This window comes from Vitis riparia, chromosome 7, assembly GCF_004353265.1.
Source record: "Vitis riparia cultivar Riparia Gloire de Montpellier isolate 1030 chromosome 7, EGFV_Vit.rip_1.0, whole genome shotgun sequence".
NCBI lineage: Eukaryota > Viridiplantae > Streptophyta > Magnoliopsida > Vitales > Vitaceae > Vitis > Vitis riparia.
This window is the reverse complement of record NC_048437.1, coordinates 26,887,613-26,902,989: the sequence shown is the minus strand read 5'-3', so window position 1 is coordinate 26,902,989 and position 15,377 is coordinate 26,887,613. Positions and strand designations below refer to the sequence as shown.

Sequence of the window (15,377 nt, the reverse complement as noted above, 5' to 3'; positions counted from 1 at the left end):
AAGTGTGGACTCTGAATTTGATATAGGAGGGAAGAAATGGCAAAAACATAGGAAAAATAGGGGAAAGATTTTGATCTGACTTTCAGCAAAAACAAAAAGAAAAATATAATGGCAGTATTAGATCTTTAGGGTTGAAAATAAACCACTATGGAACCCACATAATAATCTACTGAAAAAAAGAAGAAAAAAAAAAGAATATTTTTTCAAAATTTACTGGTAAGCATGTTTCATGTCTCTGATGGAGTCAATCCAGTTCTTTCTCAGAAGAAAAATAAAGACTCCATGGATCAAGATGGTAAAATTGCAAACAAACACCATCCAAACAAAAACAAATCAAATAAAACAGCCTCTTCCAGCATTCTGAGCAGTGGAGAAAATAGCAGGTCAAGAATCATAGTGTATTAAAGAAATCTACGATTCCCAGAGGGGAAAAAGGATAGTGATATTTTTTAAGTGTCCACTTTATCATCATTATTATTCATTTTTCAGTATAAAATACTCCTCATTTTTCCAGTGCACTTGATGTTTTACACAATTAAATGAGGGCCGAAATTGCATTAAATGTTACTAAGTCTATCATAAATAATAAAAATACATTACGAAACTAGAAACTGAATTGTCACCTAAAAAAATGTGCTGACCTGACATCTGCTGAGGAATGCATTCTAGTGCATGTTGCTTCATCAACACCAGATGCTCTTTTCCAGTTTGGACCATATTCACAATGTGTGAGGATGCGGATCAGGAGGGAGTAGATTGACAAGAAACCGGTGAATCATTTCAAAACTGGTGAATGTGATTACAGCAGCTGGGGTAGTCCTCAAGAGGTTGGTGGCACACCCACGGTAAAAACCAGCAAGGCCTTCTTGCTGCAATACCTTTTTAATGCAGTCAACTACACCAGAGTAACGCTTTTCTGAGTGATGCCCTTGTTCTTGAAGCCTTGATCGTACCACCTGCATATGCAAAAATAAATTTCGCCATCTAAATATAATGAAAGGAGGATAAATTCAGTCTGTCCAAATTGCCAACAAACCAGTAAAGAACCTCAGTCAAACATTCATACAAAAAATCCTGAAGGGCTCAAAATGCAGGAGCGAAAGTTCAATTAACTGAGGCTCAGGAGTGAAATTAAAAGAAATTAGCATTGACATTTGAAGGCTCTAAAAAGGCAAAGGGAGCTGAAACCATGTAAAATTGGTAAAGACAAAAAAAAAAAAAAAAAAAAAAAAAAAGGATCTTATACAACAAGAATGCCTTTTAACAGATTGGAATTAGATAATAGGATTTATGTTGTGAACTCAGAAAGTTGTGATAGAAACACTGTAAAATGTTCTGATGGTGCCAATTCAAAATGGAAAAGCTATGACATCCTTAGTCTCATAATCAAAGCTAGTATCATAGCATTAGAGTGGTGCACAAGGCCAGTTTAAGGAAACCAACTCCTGCAAGAAAATCATTGATTGATATAGGCTTTCTAGATAACAAGTCCTAATTCTTATCTATTATATCTCCAAGAAAATTTTCGGTTGGAGTAATTTACTTTAGAAAGCATGGATTTTTTTTTTTTAGAGGGTTGTTTGAAGGCTGAAAGAGAAATATTCAATAGCTGGTACATGAAAAAATGCTATATGCCTTTTTCCCCTCCTAGAAAAAACAATAAAACATTAAATAGACTCAAAAAAGCTTTTGTAGGATTTCATTAGAAAATTCTCCTCATTATAGTTGTAGATGCTTCCCTTCACAGTTTCATTCACCTGTATAATGAAAAAAAAATGAGGGTCGTATTTTATTAAGGGAATAAATAAATGGCCAAAAGTCTTTAATTTTTTAGGTTTGTGAGTACAACTTTATTTAATACATAAGCCCATTTTCATTTCCTACTTTTAGTTCATAACATTAAAAATATCATGTTTTCTTATATTGAAATAGAGAAGCTATTATGAAATAACATCATACCTCATGTGGATATGTCAGTGTAGATGCAAATATTTTGGAGACAGATGAGGCAACAGCAACATCAGGAGCACCGAGTTTATCCATTGTAGTGTTTTCTGGAATCATCACATAAAATCATCACGGATTCTCCTCTCTTTGATTTTGTAAAACATTACAAAGGTGAAAACTTACCTCGACTTGCCAAATACATTTTGATTTTTTCATATGTTGGGAATTGGATGGCTACATGACTGATACCAGCCAATGCCGGCACAAGCCCACTGTTCACAGCAAAGGATATCAAAGACATTGTTAGGATTATATTTGCAATTAGAAGTGTACTTACTAACACCACAGGGGATAATAAACCTGTATAATCCACGAATACCCTCCTCATAAGCAATTCTCCTCAAAGCTGAAAGAGTACTGCTATATGGTACAACACCTGCTCTCATTCCTTGAGTCTGCAGAAGGAAAGGAGAGAAAAGGTGGGCTTCAACAACTCCAACATGAGCTAAAATAGAGTCTTAACCTACCTATTTAAGATCATAAAATATATCATCATTAATGGTTTAGTAGTTGTTGTACTGGCAATTTTTTTATAGTTGTAGGAGCAGCAGCAGCAGCAGTCATCCCTAATAATTAATCCCAATTCCAAATATGTCCTCACTACATGATCATCCACAGATCATAATTTAAGCCCTATTTATACATTCATGAGCATGAAACATTGCATATGTGTGAAAAGAATAATAATGAAACAAAGGGAAAAATTAAGATTTCTTTTGACCTCATCAATTAGTTACCGTTTCTTACTATCTAATATAATTTAGCATCAACTTTAACATTGGTCCCACTAATAGATTTTGAGCCTGAATTTTAGGAGGAAGTTGAACACTCCATGGAGCCTTTTGACTTTCTGGACACAGATAAGTTAAAACACACACTATCCTCAACTACTGGGTTTTAGGGTTGCCCAAACAGACCAGTAGTTCTTCCGCTCTAAGATTTTTCTTTCTTTCTTTTTTTTTTTATCAAGAAATTTTTGAAGTATAAAAATTGTCAAAACCATTTCTATACCAAAACAGGATAACGATCAAAACTGCAAAGGGATCCCAATCAGGAGATACATAATAAGCTACATCTGCACCCAAACTGAATTTTCTTGTGATGTATATGAGGTTGCAGAACCAATCTGGTCCCAAAGTTCCAAAGAAGGAATAACAATTTTCTGTACTTCCAGTAAGCTTTTGCTCCGTAAACATTAAAGAAATACAAATATCCTTTTTTTTTTTTTGGTTGCAATAGAGCAAATCCAAAGACAACACCTGCTCATGATCCTGGAATACATTGCAATTATAGATGGAATAAGCCATGCCAAACCATCCATATCTCCCATGAGAAGACATTTATAGGCAGAGAAAACCATCCCTATTCATCCCTCTCCTATTCTATTTTTGGCGGAACACATACTTCTTTACTTTTTAAATCAATGATTTTTCTTCCCCCTTTCTTTGCTGTTGGTGACAATTAACAAAATTTTCAAAATTTTTAAGGACAAATGAGGAAAGGTTTTATGTCAAGACTACCAAAAGTAGAAAAAAGCAGTTCCATTTATATAGTTGGATACATTAAACAATAATTACATAGAGGATGTGGACTAGAGATACACACTTGAAGTCTGGTCTTCACAACCCAAAGGGGATTTGTAGCAATGGTTGTTGCAGCCCCAGCACCACAGGCAGCTATCATGTTGGCACCAATTGAAAGTTGATGATTCTCATCTACATTCAAAAAGGAGTTACATAAAGAAACTGAGTATATAACAACAAAAGTTAAAGCTAAATATGGGATAATCAAGGATGAGATGGAACATGGTTATTCTCTAATTTCCCTCATAGAGAAAGCAACAGGTTATAAACCAACCATTGGAACAAAGAAAGCTCTTGAGCTGCTCATAGATTGTAAAATACACCTACAAAAACAATAATATGGATTATTGAAAAGAAAACGAAATCTAAAAAATGTTTAGAGACAGCATTAAAAAAAAAAAAAAAAGGACAACAACAACAACAACAAAGAGAACAACAATTGAACCATTTAACAAATAAAGAAAGCATTAAGTTCAAACCCAAAGGTAGCTACTTCAGGAATGGTCAATGATCATAATCTTGGGATACCTTAGAAATTACATCATAGTATCTTCAAACGAGAATATAATGCATAGTTGTGGTAGAAATTGCACAAATTGCTCCTATAAAGATATTCAAGTGTAACATAAATTTATGTTACCTAACCAATTCTATTGGTGCATTGAGAAGTAAGTCATTTGATTCTCGGTCATTCAACACCATGTCTCTTCAAACTTGTGTAAGATATATATTTCAATGATTTTCAGTTCAATCTAGTCCAAGAAAAGTGGCCTTCCCAAACATGCAAAACAAACACCAAAGCCTTTGACTCCCAACAACCCAACACAACAATAAACCCCACATTCCCCCTTCTTTCTTCCTAGTTCTCCTACAAATGGTAACTGCAAATTACAGTCTTAGGACTTTTGAAGTGGAATCAAACTGTTAGGTGCAAGGCATTGAATTTAGTTTGGCGTGTTGGTAATCATGTAAAGGTAGAAAAAGGTTTAGGGTTATGGAAATGGGTCCAATAAAAAACATAGTGGTTGTTTGTGTGTGAAAATGTACACAGATATGCAAAAAATGAAAGGTGGAGTTCAAAGAGTTTTTTGAGAGAAGCTCATTTATGAGGAGTTTGAATACTACTTTTTTGGTCTTGATTCCAAAGGGGGTGCAGAGGATTTAAAGGATTTTAAACCCATCAATTTGATAGGAGGATTGTATAAGCTTCTAGCCAAAATGTTGGCTAACAGGTTAAAAAGGGTTGTCGGCAAATTAGTTTCTGATTTTCGGCATGCTTTTGTGGAGGGAAGGCAAATCTTAAATGCAGCTCTAATTGCAAATGAGACTATCGATTCAAGGTTAAAGAACTCCACTCTCGGTATCATTTGTAAGCTTAATATTGAGATGGCTTATGATCATGTTAATTGGAGTTTTCAATTGGCAGTTATAAAGAAAATGGGTTTTGAGCAAAAGCGGGAGGGTTGGATGAAGTGGTGCATTTTTTTAGCTTCTTTCTTAGTTTTAGTGAATGGGACCCCTATTGATTTCTTCCAAAGTTCTAGAGGTCTAAGACAAGGGGGCCCCTTTCTCTCCTTATTTATTTGTTCTTGCAATGGAGGTCTTGAGTCAATTTCTTGTTAAGGCAAGGGAAAGAAGTTTCATCTCTGGTTTTTCGGTGAGTGGGAGGGGTAATAGGCTAGTTGAGGTGACTCATGTGGTTTGAGGCACTTAAAGGGTTGAAAGTCAATTTTGATAAGAGTGAAATCATCCCAATGGGAAGGATTGACAATTTGGAAAAGTTGGCAGTTGAGTTGGGTTGTTGGTTGGAGAATCTTTGATTTACTTATCTAGGCCTTCCTTTGGGAGCCTCGTTCAAGTCAGAGCCAATGTGGGAAGAGGTGCAAGAGAGAGTGCAAAAAAGACCAGGATTGTGGAAAAGACAATACTTGTTGAAAGAAGGGAGACTCACTCTCATTAAAAGCACTTTGTCTAGTCTCCCTATTTATTGCATGTCCCTCATAGTAATTTCCAAGAAGGGTAAGTTTAAGATTTGCAAAATTCCAAAGAGATTTTTCTTTTGGTAGAAGAGCTTTAGAGAAAAAACTTCATCTAGTGAATTGGGCTAAAGTATGCTTAGACAAAAGGATAGGAGGATTGGGAATTAGGAATCTTACTGTTCTTAACAAGGCGCTTCTGGGTAAGTGGGGTTGGAGATTCACTGTGGAAAGAGACTCTTTGTGGAGGCGGGTGATTACTACTCAAAAAGTGCTATTTGATAGCTTATAATTAATCCTTTTAAACACTTTTGAGTAGTAGTTAGAGCCTTTTAACCCAATTAGCATGTTAAGGCTCCTTGCAATCAATTATAATCAAATTGCCTTAAGTTTTGGTGTTTTGATAGCATTTTGACCACCAAAGCATTATGTAATTGAGGAGAGTTATATGGAATCCTTGGCAAGCAATGGGAAGCTAAGAGGAATGAAGAAGCCAAGCTTTGAAGCACTTTTGCCATAAGCAAAGTGGGAATGCAAGGAAAAGCAAAAGAGAAATCAGCCATGGAGCACTCTTGATGACAGTCACTGCAGCCACTTTTGGAGTACTTCCTGGAGTCCAAATTATGCATACAATATGTCATTTGAAAGCTTAGGAAGTCAACAATCCAATGCTTCAAACCGTGTGCAATTTGGATTTGAAATGAGGAAGTTACAGCCTTCGGAAGACAACTGCTCCAAGCTGAAGGAAGGAAGGCTTCAGAAAAGTGCTGCGAAAGCACCATTTTTGTTGCAAAGTGATTTCGCAGCCTTTTTGCACAGTGCTATGGAGTTCCCCTGAAGCTTCACGCCGCGATGGAAGCCAAGCACCACAAGATGGAAGTCAACTTTGTGAAGGTGTTGAAGCAGCTGGTTGCTATGAAGAAATTTCGCAACCCTTCTTGTGCACCTGCGAAATTTCGCAGACCTCACTTTTCTCCTGCGAAGTGGTCCTGAGTGCTTCCCGATATTTGTAACCGACACTTGGAGATATTTTTCATTAGATTTTTGTTGCCTAAATGCCTAAATTCTCCTTGTAGGTCACCAATGATAGATTTCCTTAGCTTTTAAGTTAGGAATTTGGCAAAATATCATGTAATAGCTGTAATTGTATTTTTGGTTTAAAGAGAGCCCGAGGAGCCTGTTCTGAGGGTGTCCTGGTTGTTGAACCTTTTGAAAGTTTCAAAAGAAAGAAATACAGAGAGCTTTAGCTCTTTTCTACCTTACCTTCTCACTTTGTATTTTAATATTTTTACCAAGTTATGCACTCTCTGAGGAGCTTTCCCCAGAGAATGAGTAGCTAAGCTTTTTAGTTCCTTGGAGTTAAGGTTGCCGGGAAAGGTTCCAAGTGCTTCAATCAGAAGCTTTGTGGTTTCAGCTATGAATGAAGAGTAAGTGTGTCCCGTGAATGGTTTCTAATGCTTTTAGTTAACTTAAAACACCTTGGAGTCACCTGGGCCAACACTTGGTAAGGCAAGTGATCTCTAACCGTGGAGATGCACTAGTTTACCCCTTGCGAGCCTCTGGTAGGTGACTTGAAGGTAGGATTTTCTAGAATAGCCAACACTTGGTAAGCTTTTGGACTCTTAGGAGACATCCATTAGTTACCTCTTGCGAGCTTTTGACGGGTAATCCAAGGTTAAAGATCACCTTGAATGGTAAAGGCTAGTGAGAGGCTTAAACCATTGCAAGTTGCATCAGTGAGAGAATTAAAGCTGAAATCCAATTGAGGGATGCATTTGTGCAGCACCTGTTAGAGAATTGACTTTAAGTTAACTATCTAATGTGAGGAAATAAACCAACTGACCGGAGCTATGCTTTTGCATGAGGAACCTCCCCTGTATACCTGAATCTCCAAGGAATGTTTTTCTTCTTAAGTTATTTTCATCACTTGTTGTGTAGTTAATCTAAGTCCAAACCTTTTTCAACCAAAGTTTGTGTTTTATTTCTTAAGCTAATCTTGAAATGAAACAGCACCAATTCACTTTGAATTGGTATCATTTTCAACTTGAGTACCCTTCCCAGTGGAACGATCCTAGAGCCACTATGCTATAGTAGCTTTGTATTTGCTACCCTAGTTCATGGTGTTATAGGTTATAAATATTGTTGATTACTCCCGCCATCAAGGAGCACCAGCTGGACACGAACCAGCTGAGACACCAATTAGGCATGAATCAGCGGGTGATTGTTGGGAAGTTTGAAGAGGAAGGGGGAGGTTGGACTTCAAGGGTGCTTAGAGAAGGTTATGAAGTTAGATTTTGGAAATCCATCAAGAAAAATTGGGAGGTTTTTCAAAGTAGGGTTGGCTTTATTACCTATCAAAAAAAAAAATAGGGTTGGCTTTATTATTAGGAATGCGAGGAGAATCAAGTTTTGGTTGAACAAATGGTGTAGTGACTCCCCAATAAAAGAGTCTTTGCCCCTTTATTTGTCATCATTGATTCAAAGGATGAGTGGGTGGCAAATATGTGGGAGGACGAAAGGGAACTAGGTCATTGGAGTCTTTGTTTCTCAAGACAATGCCATGATTGAAAGTTAGAAGTGATGGAAGCTTTTTTGCGGAGAATTCAAAAGCATTCAATTAAGCGTGAGATGGAGAATAAAATGACTTGGTCAGTCTCAAAGAATGAAAAGTTTTCTATTAAGGCATTCGACTTTTTCCTAACTCCAAGGGGTGGAGAGGCTTTTCAAGTTATAGAGGTTTGGAACTCGTGGGCATCGACGAGATTTGGCTTTTTCACATGGGAAGGATCACGAGGAAGAGTCCTAACTTTAGACTAATTGAAAAGAAGGGGGGTTTCTCTAGTAAATAGGTTGTTTTTTATGTAAAAGGGAGGAAGAGTCCATCAACTATTTGCTTCTTCATTGTGTCATAACTAATTATCTATGGCAACTAACTTTCTCATTATTTGGCTTGCAATGGGTGATACATTCAGATTGACATTGCTAAGTTGGAGTGGAGCACAAGTAGGAAAAAACAGAAGAAAGCTTGGTTAATTGCCCCTTTGTGCCTTCTTTGAGTCATTTAGCGTGAAAGAGATAGGAGGGCTTTTGAAAAGATATAAACTTCATATCAAAAGCTTAAGTCTACTTTTTTGTTTTCCTTATTGGACCTTGTTAGGACTCTTGTAGAAGTTTTTGATCGATTTTGTAGATTGGTTAGGAGCCAAGTAGTGGTAGGCAAGTGGTTTTGTTCTTTCCCTTTTTTTTTTTTTTCCTTTCTTTTTATGCTTGGCTCCCTTTGTATACTCCTAGTGTACTTTGGCGTGTTTCAACCTTTCTTCTATCTATAATTTTATCTGCATACTTTTCAAAGAAAAAAAAGATATGCAAAAAATGAAGATTGTAACTTAGAATTGATATCCTCATAGGAAATGTTAGTCACATTTCATAATCCCAAAGGAAACCAAGTGGCATTCTACAAAATCTTATATGAGGCTTTCGATATTGTTAAAAAGTGTCTCAAATTCCTATATTGTATTTAGTTAAAGAATATTGTATAAAATATTTCCTTATAAAAATAAGCATCCTTTATAGGTATATCTTTATAAATATTCTAAATTATGAGGAAAAAAAATCATAAAATTGTGATAGATATAGAAGGCCCATATGAGGTAGATGGAGATGTGAGAAAAATGAGGAGAAATTGGATGAAACAAATCTCACATTTAGGGTGTAGATACTACTTGCAAGAAAACTTTGGATTGTTTCGAAGGGGATAGTGAAATAATTTTCTCTTATCTGCAAATGTAAGCATGATTAGTTGAAGTGAACAAATTTCTTTTCTTTTAACACTCATAACACAACCCATGGTATCAAAGTCTACTGTTTTTTTTTTTTTTTTTGATAGGTATCAAAGTCTCTATTGTTACAAGAAATTGATATTAGAGCCTATGTTAAGATTTCCATAAAAGCTAAAGGGAATATCTAAGGTTCAAGATTCCAAAACTGCAACATGAATATAAAAATGGTACAAAAGATTTTTTTTAATAACCGGAAAACCATGGCACAGCCCCTCTAACCCACCCATGGCTTTAAAACCCTGAGGACCCTAACCGCACCCACCACAACTAGCTCTAGGTAATCCAAGAATTGCTAATGGTAGGAATCAAGACCATGCACCTCTACCACACATCCTAAGACTCACCCTTACCATTGGGTCACACCCTAATGGACAAAAATGGTAAATCAAAATTCCTTTGTAGTTTTCTTGTGTGATCCAAAAATGATACAATCATATGTTGGATCACACAAGAAAACTACAAAAGGATTTCTGATTGAAGATAAAGTTAGTTGCTCTTTCTTCATAATGGCATACATGTAGAATGCAATTTCTTATTTGGAATAAGTGTAATCACTCCATACACTAATCGGATCTTGAAAGATGGAGAAGGAATTGCCTGAATGATTTCAATTCATAGAGATATATATTAATAGGCAAACAGTGAGTTTTCATGAAACATGAGGAAGGCATAGGGCAGAGTAATGATTCAGAAAATCAAGTACTGTGAACCTAGGGATGGAAGTAGTGCATACTAATTTGATATTCTTTCATTCAAAACTTAAATTTCTTGTAGATGTGGTTCAAATAAGTTTCTAAGTACACATAAGCGATTGCCTCGATAATAACTTATTGTAAGAGTTGAGTTCACCAGTGACATGTGTAAAAAGAGATGTGCATGGTGGAGGCCTGTATCATAGAGATGAAGGCTTAACTTGATGAAATTTAAGTTAAAGTGAAGATTGTTGGAAAGTGCCTTAATTTCTCTAATTGATACATATCCCATCCAGTAAAGAATATTTTATATTTGACATTTTATAATAGAAATATGTTTCCTTCCAGAACAAGTCAAATATTTTAAATTTATAAGAGGAAAGAGTTATGAGACTGAGATGAGCTTGTAAATATCATGGGAGATAGGTAAACATGTGGAGAAGATTAGGAAACACCTAGTGAAGCGAGCTCCCCTTCAAAGTGAAGTGCTAGGAAAAAAGAAAATATAGATTGTTCAAAGCTTGACATAGATTGTTTTGAAACTTGGGAGTTGTATTTGTTTTTTCTTTCCTATGTGAGTCTTCTACAATGTAGTGAATTGGTTTTTTCTCATCCATGGGCGTAAGCATGGTTGACTAAACCACATAAAACCTCATGCAACTTTATGTGCGTGATTTGCTTTATCTTTACTCTTATTGCACAACACGTGGCATTAAAAATTCCACAACTACAACAAATATTTGAGTCAATAAATAATTTAGACCATATATCCTTAAACTCAATCAATCATTCATGGCTCATGCAAACAGCTAGATTTATTGGACAAGTTCCCTTTAGCATTTGACGATAGTGTTCATCAACAAATCTTTTCTAACAGGAATACAAACACTCTGTATTTTAACTGGCCAAGATTCTTTATGTTTTAAAGGCAAAGGGCATATTGGACTAGGAGGTTGGCAATAATTCTAGGAAATGTTTTTTAGGGGCTAATGTGGGAGACCTACAAGGCTTTAGGAATATAGAGTCCCTGATTAGATTTCATCCACATAGAATAACTACAAAATGAAGAAAGCTAAAAAAGGAGAGTGAGGGAAAATAAAATTATCATTTTCTCTTCATGAACACATCACATGAAAAAGCTAGAGAATCTAATTTCATTATTCCCACTTCCCAATTTAAATAAAAAAAAAAATTCCCTTCTCATTTTCCCAAATAATCTCTCCAATTTAATTATAACAAAGGAACTCAAGACTTCACAATTCACAAAGCAAAAAAAGCGACGCTCTTTATTTTTAAGTACATTTATATTAGGTATAATATCAACCCCTGGAGTAATAAAACAGACAATCACCTTACAATTATACCAAGTCAACAACATCCTCAAGCCTTTGAAACAAACACGGGTATGAAATAATAGCCAGGAAAAGAGAGAGAACTCACTGCCCAGTTTGGAAGCAATGCTAGGACTGTGGGAGAAAGCCCACGATACATGCCTCGCAATCCCTCCTTCTGAAATATTTGTTCCAAACTCCCAACAATGAGACTACCTAGCGACATGGAGAAACTACCACTATTAAGGTCTTGTAAATGCCTGATCACATTCATTACAAATAACATGTACTTGCACTCGTTAAATCACTATATCCTTAACCTATTGAATAAACTATAAAACCATATATCCTCATGATTCCAAGTGTGTTAGGGTTTTTCATCCTTATAAACTAGAAACTAGTATATCCTTGTGCATGTATCCAAAGGTTTTCCCCCTTAACCATGAGCATATTTGAACGCATATAAAATACTCCTGCCTTCAATGAAGTTGGAAATATACCTGAATTTTGTTATGACTTGAGGTAATCCACACAGATTAAGTACATAAACTGCCATCAAATGATTCCTTTCAAGTCAAAAGACTTACCTTTAATGTTTCCATTACCCAGCTGAGGCAGCCCATGAACCTGAAACCTCGTCTTAATAACATCTAAAGGGCACACAAACGTAGCCGCAATGACTCCTGTATAAGAATTCCCAAATTCAAAGCGTCAAACCGACTATATCGAAGCTTCACTCACAAAATTGAAAAAGATATTCCAAGAAAATGGATATTTAAAAGAAAATTCCAGGATGAATGTTCAAATCGGCTGTTTGGCAACCATCTAAAAGTTTAACACAATGAACCGATTGATTAAAAGTACTCCCATAAGAACCAAACAAACATCCATGTTCTGTTTGATTGTAAAGAAAAGCAGAAAAAAATAAAATAAATAAATAAATAAAGCCTTCTATTTCTCTCTTTCCCTCCCTTTTTCTCTCAACCAAACAGATAGAATTCAACACGTACCGGCCGCAGCGCCTGCGCCAGCATTACAGAGGAGGCCCCTGGGGCTAGGAGCATGAGATTCTGCAGGCATAGCTGAAATTCTCGCGAGAAAAGAGAGAAACCTGAGCGATATTCAAAGATTCCTCTCTCGAGAGGGAGATCGCAGAGAACCAAAGTCGCATGGCCAGAGCCGAAGCTTCTGAGTCGAATCGGACGAGTTAGGGCTTGTAGGGAAAGATTCAGCAGCTAGACAGTCTCTCGATAAGACCGAGAGCCATATAACTGGAATCGCGTGGGATATTCATTAGAGGGGAAAGCAAAAATGAGAATTGTGCGTGGGATTCTCCATCCCGGATTCGTGGCGCTTTCATCTGCACCGCACGATTCGCCACGTATGGGTCCCACTGAGTTTTAAATTATTGCTTAATCGCGAACCAGATGCGGGTTTTTGCGGAGAACCGTTCTTGGCAATTCGAAGTGGCGTGCCTTGACCGTGCGGATGCGGTCCCTTTCTGGCTAGCGGTGAGTCAAAGCGGCTGAGCCAGCACCACGATGGGTTCAATTAGGTCGAGCCGCGGCTTACGGTTTAGGGGGTGTAGGTACAATTTTAACTTTGCCTTGATGACAGATAAAAAAAACGCAATATAAAATCTATTATTTCATTAATAGGATTTTTCAATCATTTAATCTTAATAAGAGACAACAATACGTTTTCAAATCAACTTAAGGATATTTTCTTAAAACTTAATGAGTATTTAATAAATCAATTTAATAACTTAAAATAATTTAATAATTTAATTTAAATCATTAAATATGTTTAATAGAATAATTTAATGATATAATTTAAAGTAAAAATCAATTTTAATAATTTATTTTACCCTTTTATTTTTATTTGTCCTAATCAATTATTCTACTATTTTCATTATCACTCAATTTAATTTATCCTAATTATAATTTATGAATAAATTTTAAATTAATTTTATTAAATAATCTTAATACTTAAAATCAAATTTAAAGTAATAAATTTTGTTTCAATAATTTAATTTTAAATCAATTTAAATTATTAAGTTTTATTAAATATTTCAAATTTAAATTTTTTGTTGTTTAAATTTTTATTTTTATTTTTAACTTAACCCTTTCACCTTTTAAATTCAAATTAAAGTTGAAAATTTTTAAATTTAGGGGGAAAAAAAGGAAGTATATCATTATTATTTAAACATATGCTCCACCAAAAAAAAAAAAAAAAAAAAATTATGGTGGAAAGTTATTTGATTGCGATAAAAAAAATGAAAATTGTGATTTTTATATATCACATTAAAAATGGAGTTTCGTAAAAGATGGAACGCACGTGACAGCTGATAGGAAGGTTGTCAATAAACAAAGTAAAAAATGCGTACATAATGATTTTGTCTCTATAGCCCACATATTGCCAATTTTTCAAACACATGACGTGTCTGCTTACGACCTCATTACAAAATAATAATTGAACATAATGTCAATTTTAGCATATTTCGTATGCATTTCAACCTAAAAAGTATTATAAAAATGAAAATAAATAAATATTTGACAAATTATTGAGAAATTTGTTTGATTAGCCAATTTTCTATTTATTTAGTGCATGTTTGATAAATTAAATTAATAATTTAAAGTGTTTTAATAACTTAATTTAAGTCATTAAGTGAATTAAGTTTATTGATAAAATAATTTAATAATATGACTTAAAATAAAATCAACTATAAGTAATAAGTAAAAATAATCAACTTATTTTTAATTTCATATCTTTAATTTATTTGTACAATCTCTTTTACAACTCCATAATTTTTATTGTTACCCGATCTTTTTTACCTTAATTATAATTTATGAAAACGAATATATCAAATTAATTATTTAAAATAAATTTTAAGCTAATTTTATCAAATAACCTTAATATTTAAAGCAAAAATTAAGAAATAAGTTTTAAGTCAACAACTTAAATATAATTTAAATCTCAAATGAATCACATTCAAAATGGAATTTGAAACTTTTTCATATTATAAAGAAAATGGAATCCGCGTTAATCTTCTCTTAGAAAATTCAAAATTAAGAAGAAATGATTTTAGAGTATAGTTCCTTTACTCATTTGTAAAGTATTTTCCCTCATATAACTCGTAGGGGGTGAGAAGGGTCCTTACTCTGTCTTGCACAATGTACTACCATGAATCCTACCAAACAACGTCAACCCACACAAACTCAATTAAAAGATAAGAAGGATTCGATAAAAATGTGAAAGTCCAATTATTTAGATAATCAAATTAGTTCTATTAAGGGTGGTAGTGTTTTTTAAAAAACATTTTTAATGTTAAAAGAAAATAAAAAATAAATTTAAAAAACACTTTTAAAATTTTTAAAAATATTTATAAAAATTATTTATAGTGTTTTTAAAGTAATATTTGATAGATAATTCTCTTAAAAATAATTATAAAAAAAATAATGTACACTAAAAACTCCTGTAGTAAAAAATATTTATAGTGAAAACACTTTGAAATCGACTTTCATTGAATATTGGTACTAGACTTTTAAGAAATATTTTAAAATAAAAAATAATTAATATAAAATTTTAAAAGATAGGATTGTGTCGGCTTGGAATACCAGATCCGTCGACACACTTCTGTAGTCCGATTGAGACCATCAACCTCTGTATTGATTTGAGATGGACCCGGCTCAAAGATATGTGCTAGGGTTCCCATGTATGGTGGGACCATTGGACCAACACTTCTATTTTGTAATGAATTGATTCTTGTATTTATTTATTTATTTTATTATATTTGCTTTAAATAATATGTTGGCTGACTAAGCTCCAACACTCGAGGCTGAAAGTAGGCTCGAGGACGAGGCCTTGACACTCGCTTTGGTTGTTGGAAGGTGTGGACGAAAAGCTGGGGAAAAGGATAAAAGAAAAATAAAATATTGGTTCAAAATTA

General features: G+C 34.5%; 1 protein-coding gene across 2 annotated transcripts; it reads right to left on the bottom strand.

Annotated features, from left to right (window-relative positions):
- Positions 1-439: 439 nt before the first annotated feature.
- LOC117918828 (nicotinamide adenine dinucleotide transporter 1, chloroplastic) lies at positions 440-12,737 on the bottom strand. 2 transcript variants are annotated; one of them, XM_034835748.1, is made up of 9 exons: positions 12,439-12,732; positions 12,016-12,111; positions 11,538-11,644; positions 3,865-3,913; positions 3,613-3,722; positions 2,308-2,402; positions 2,131-2,219; positions 1,960-2,054; positions 440-956 (listed from the first exon to the last, which is right to left on the bottom strand). In XM_034835748.1, exons 1-9 carry the CDS (start codon positions 12,506-12,508, stop codon positions 720-722), a joined length of 948 nt encoding a protein of 315 aa, XP_034691639.1. In that variant the 5' UTR covers positions 12,509-12,732; the 3' UTR covers positions 440-719. The 2 variants fall into 2 exon arrangements, with proteins under 2 accessions (XP_034691639.1, XP_034691641.1); XM_034835750.1 differs by lacking the exon at positions 440-956 and adding an exon at positions 1,255-1,757 and having other exon boundaries at positions 12,439-12,737.
- Between the last annotated feature and the right edge of the window lie 2,640 nt (positions 12,738-15,377).

Bases quoted from the DNA above. Each gene is read 5' to 3' on its own strand.
- LOC117918828 (XM_034835748.1), bottom strand. From the start codon at position 12,508: ATGCCTGCAGAATCTCATGCTCCTAGCCCCAGGGGCCTCCTCTGTAAT. The intron at 12,112-12,438 runs GTACGTGTTGAA...ATTCTTATACAG, and splicing joins TGGCGCAGGCGCTGCGGCCG to GAGTCATTGCGGCTACGTTT. The intron at 3,914-11,537 runs GTGAGTTCTCTC...TTGTTTTTGTAG, and splicing joins CATTGCTTCCAAACTGGGCA to GTGTATTTTACAATCTATGA.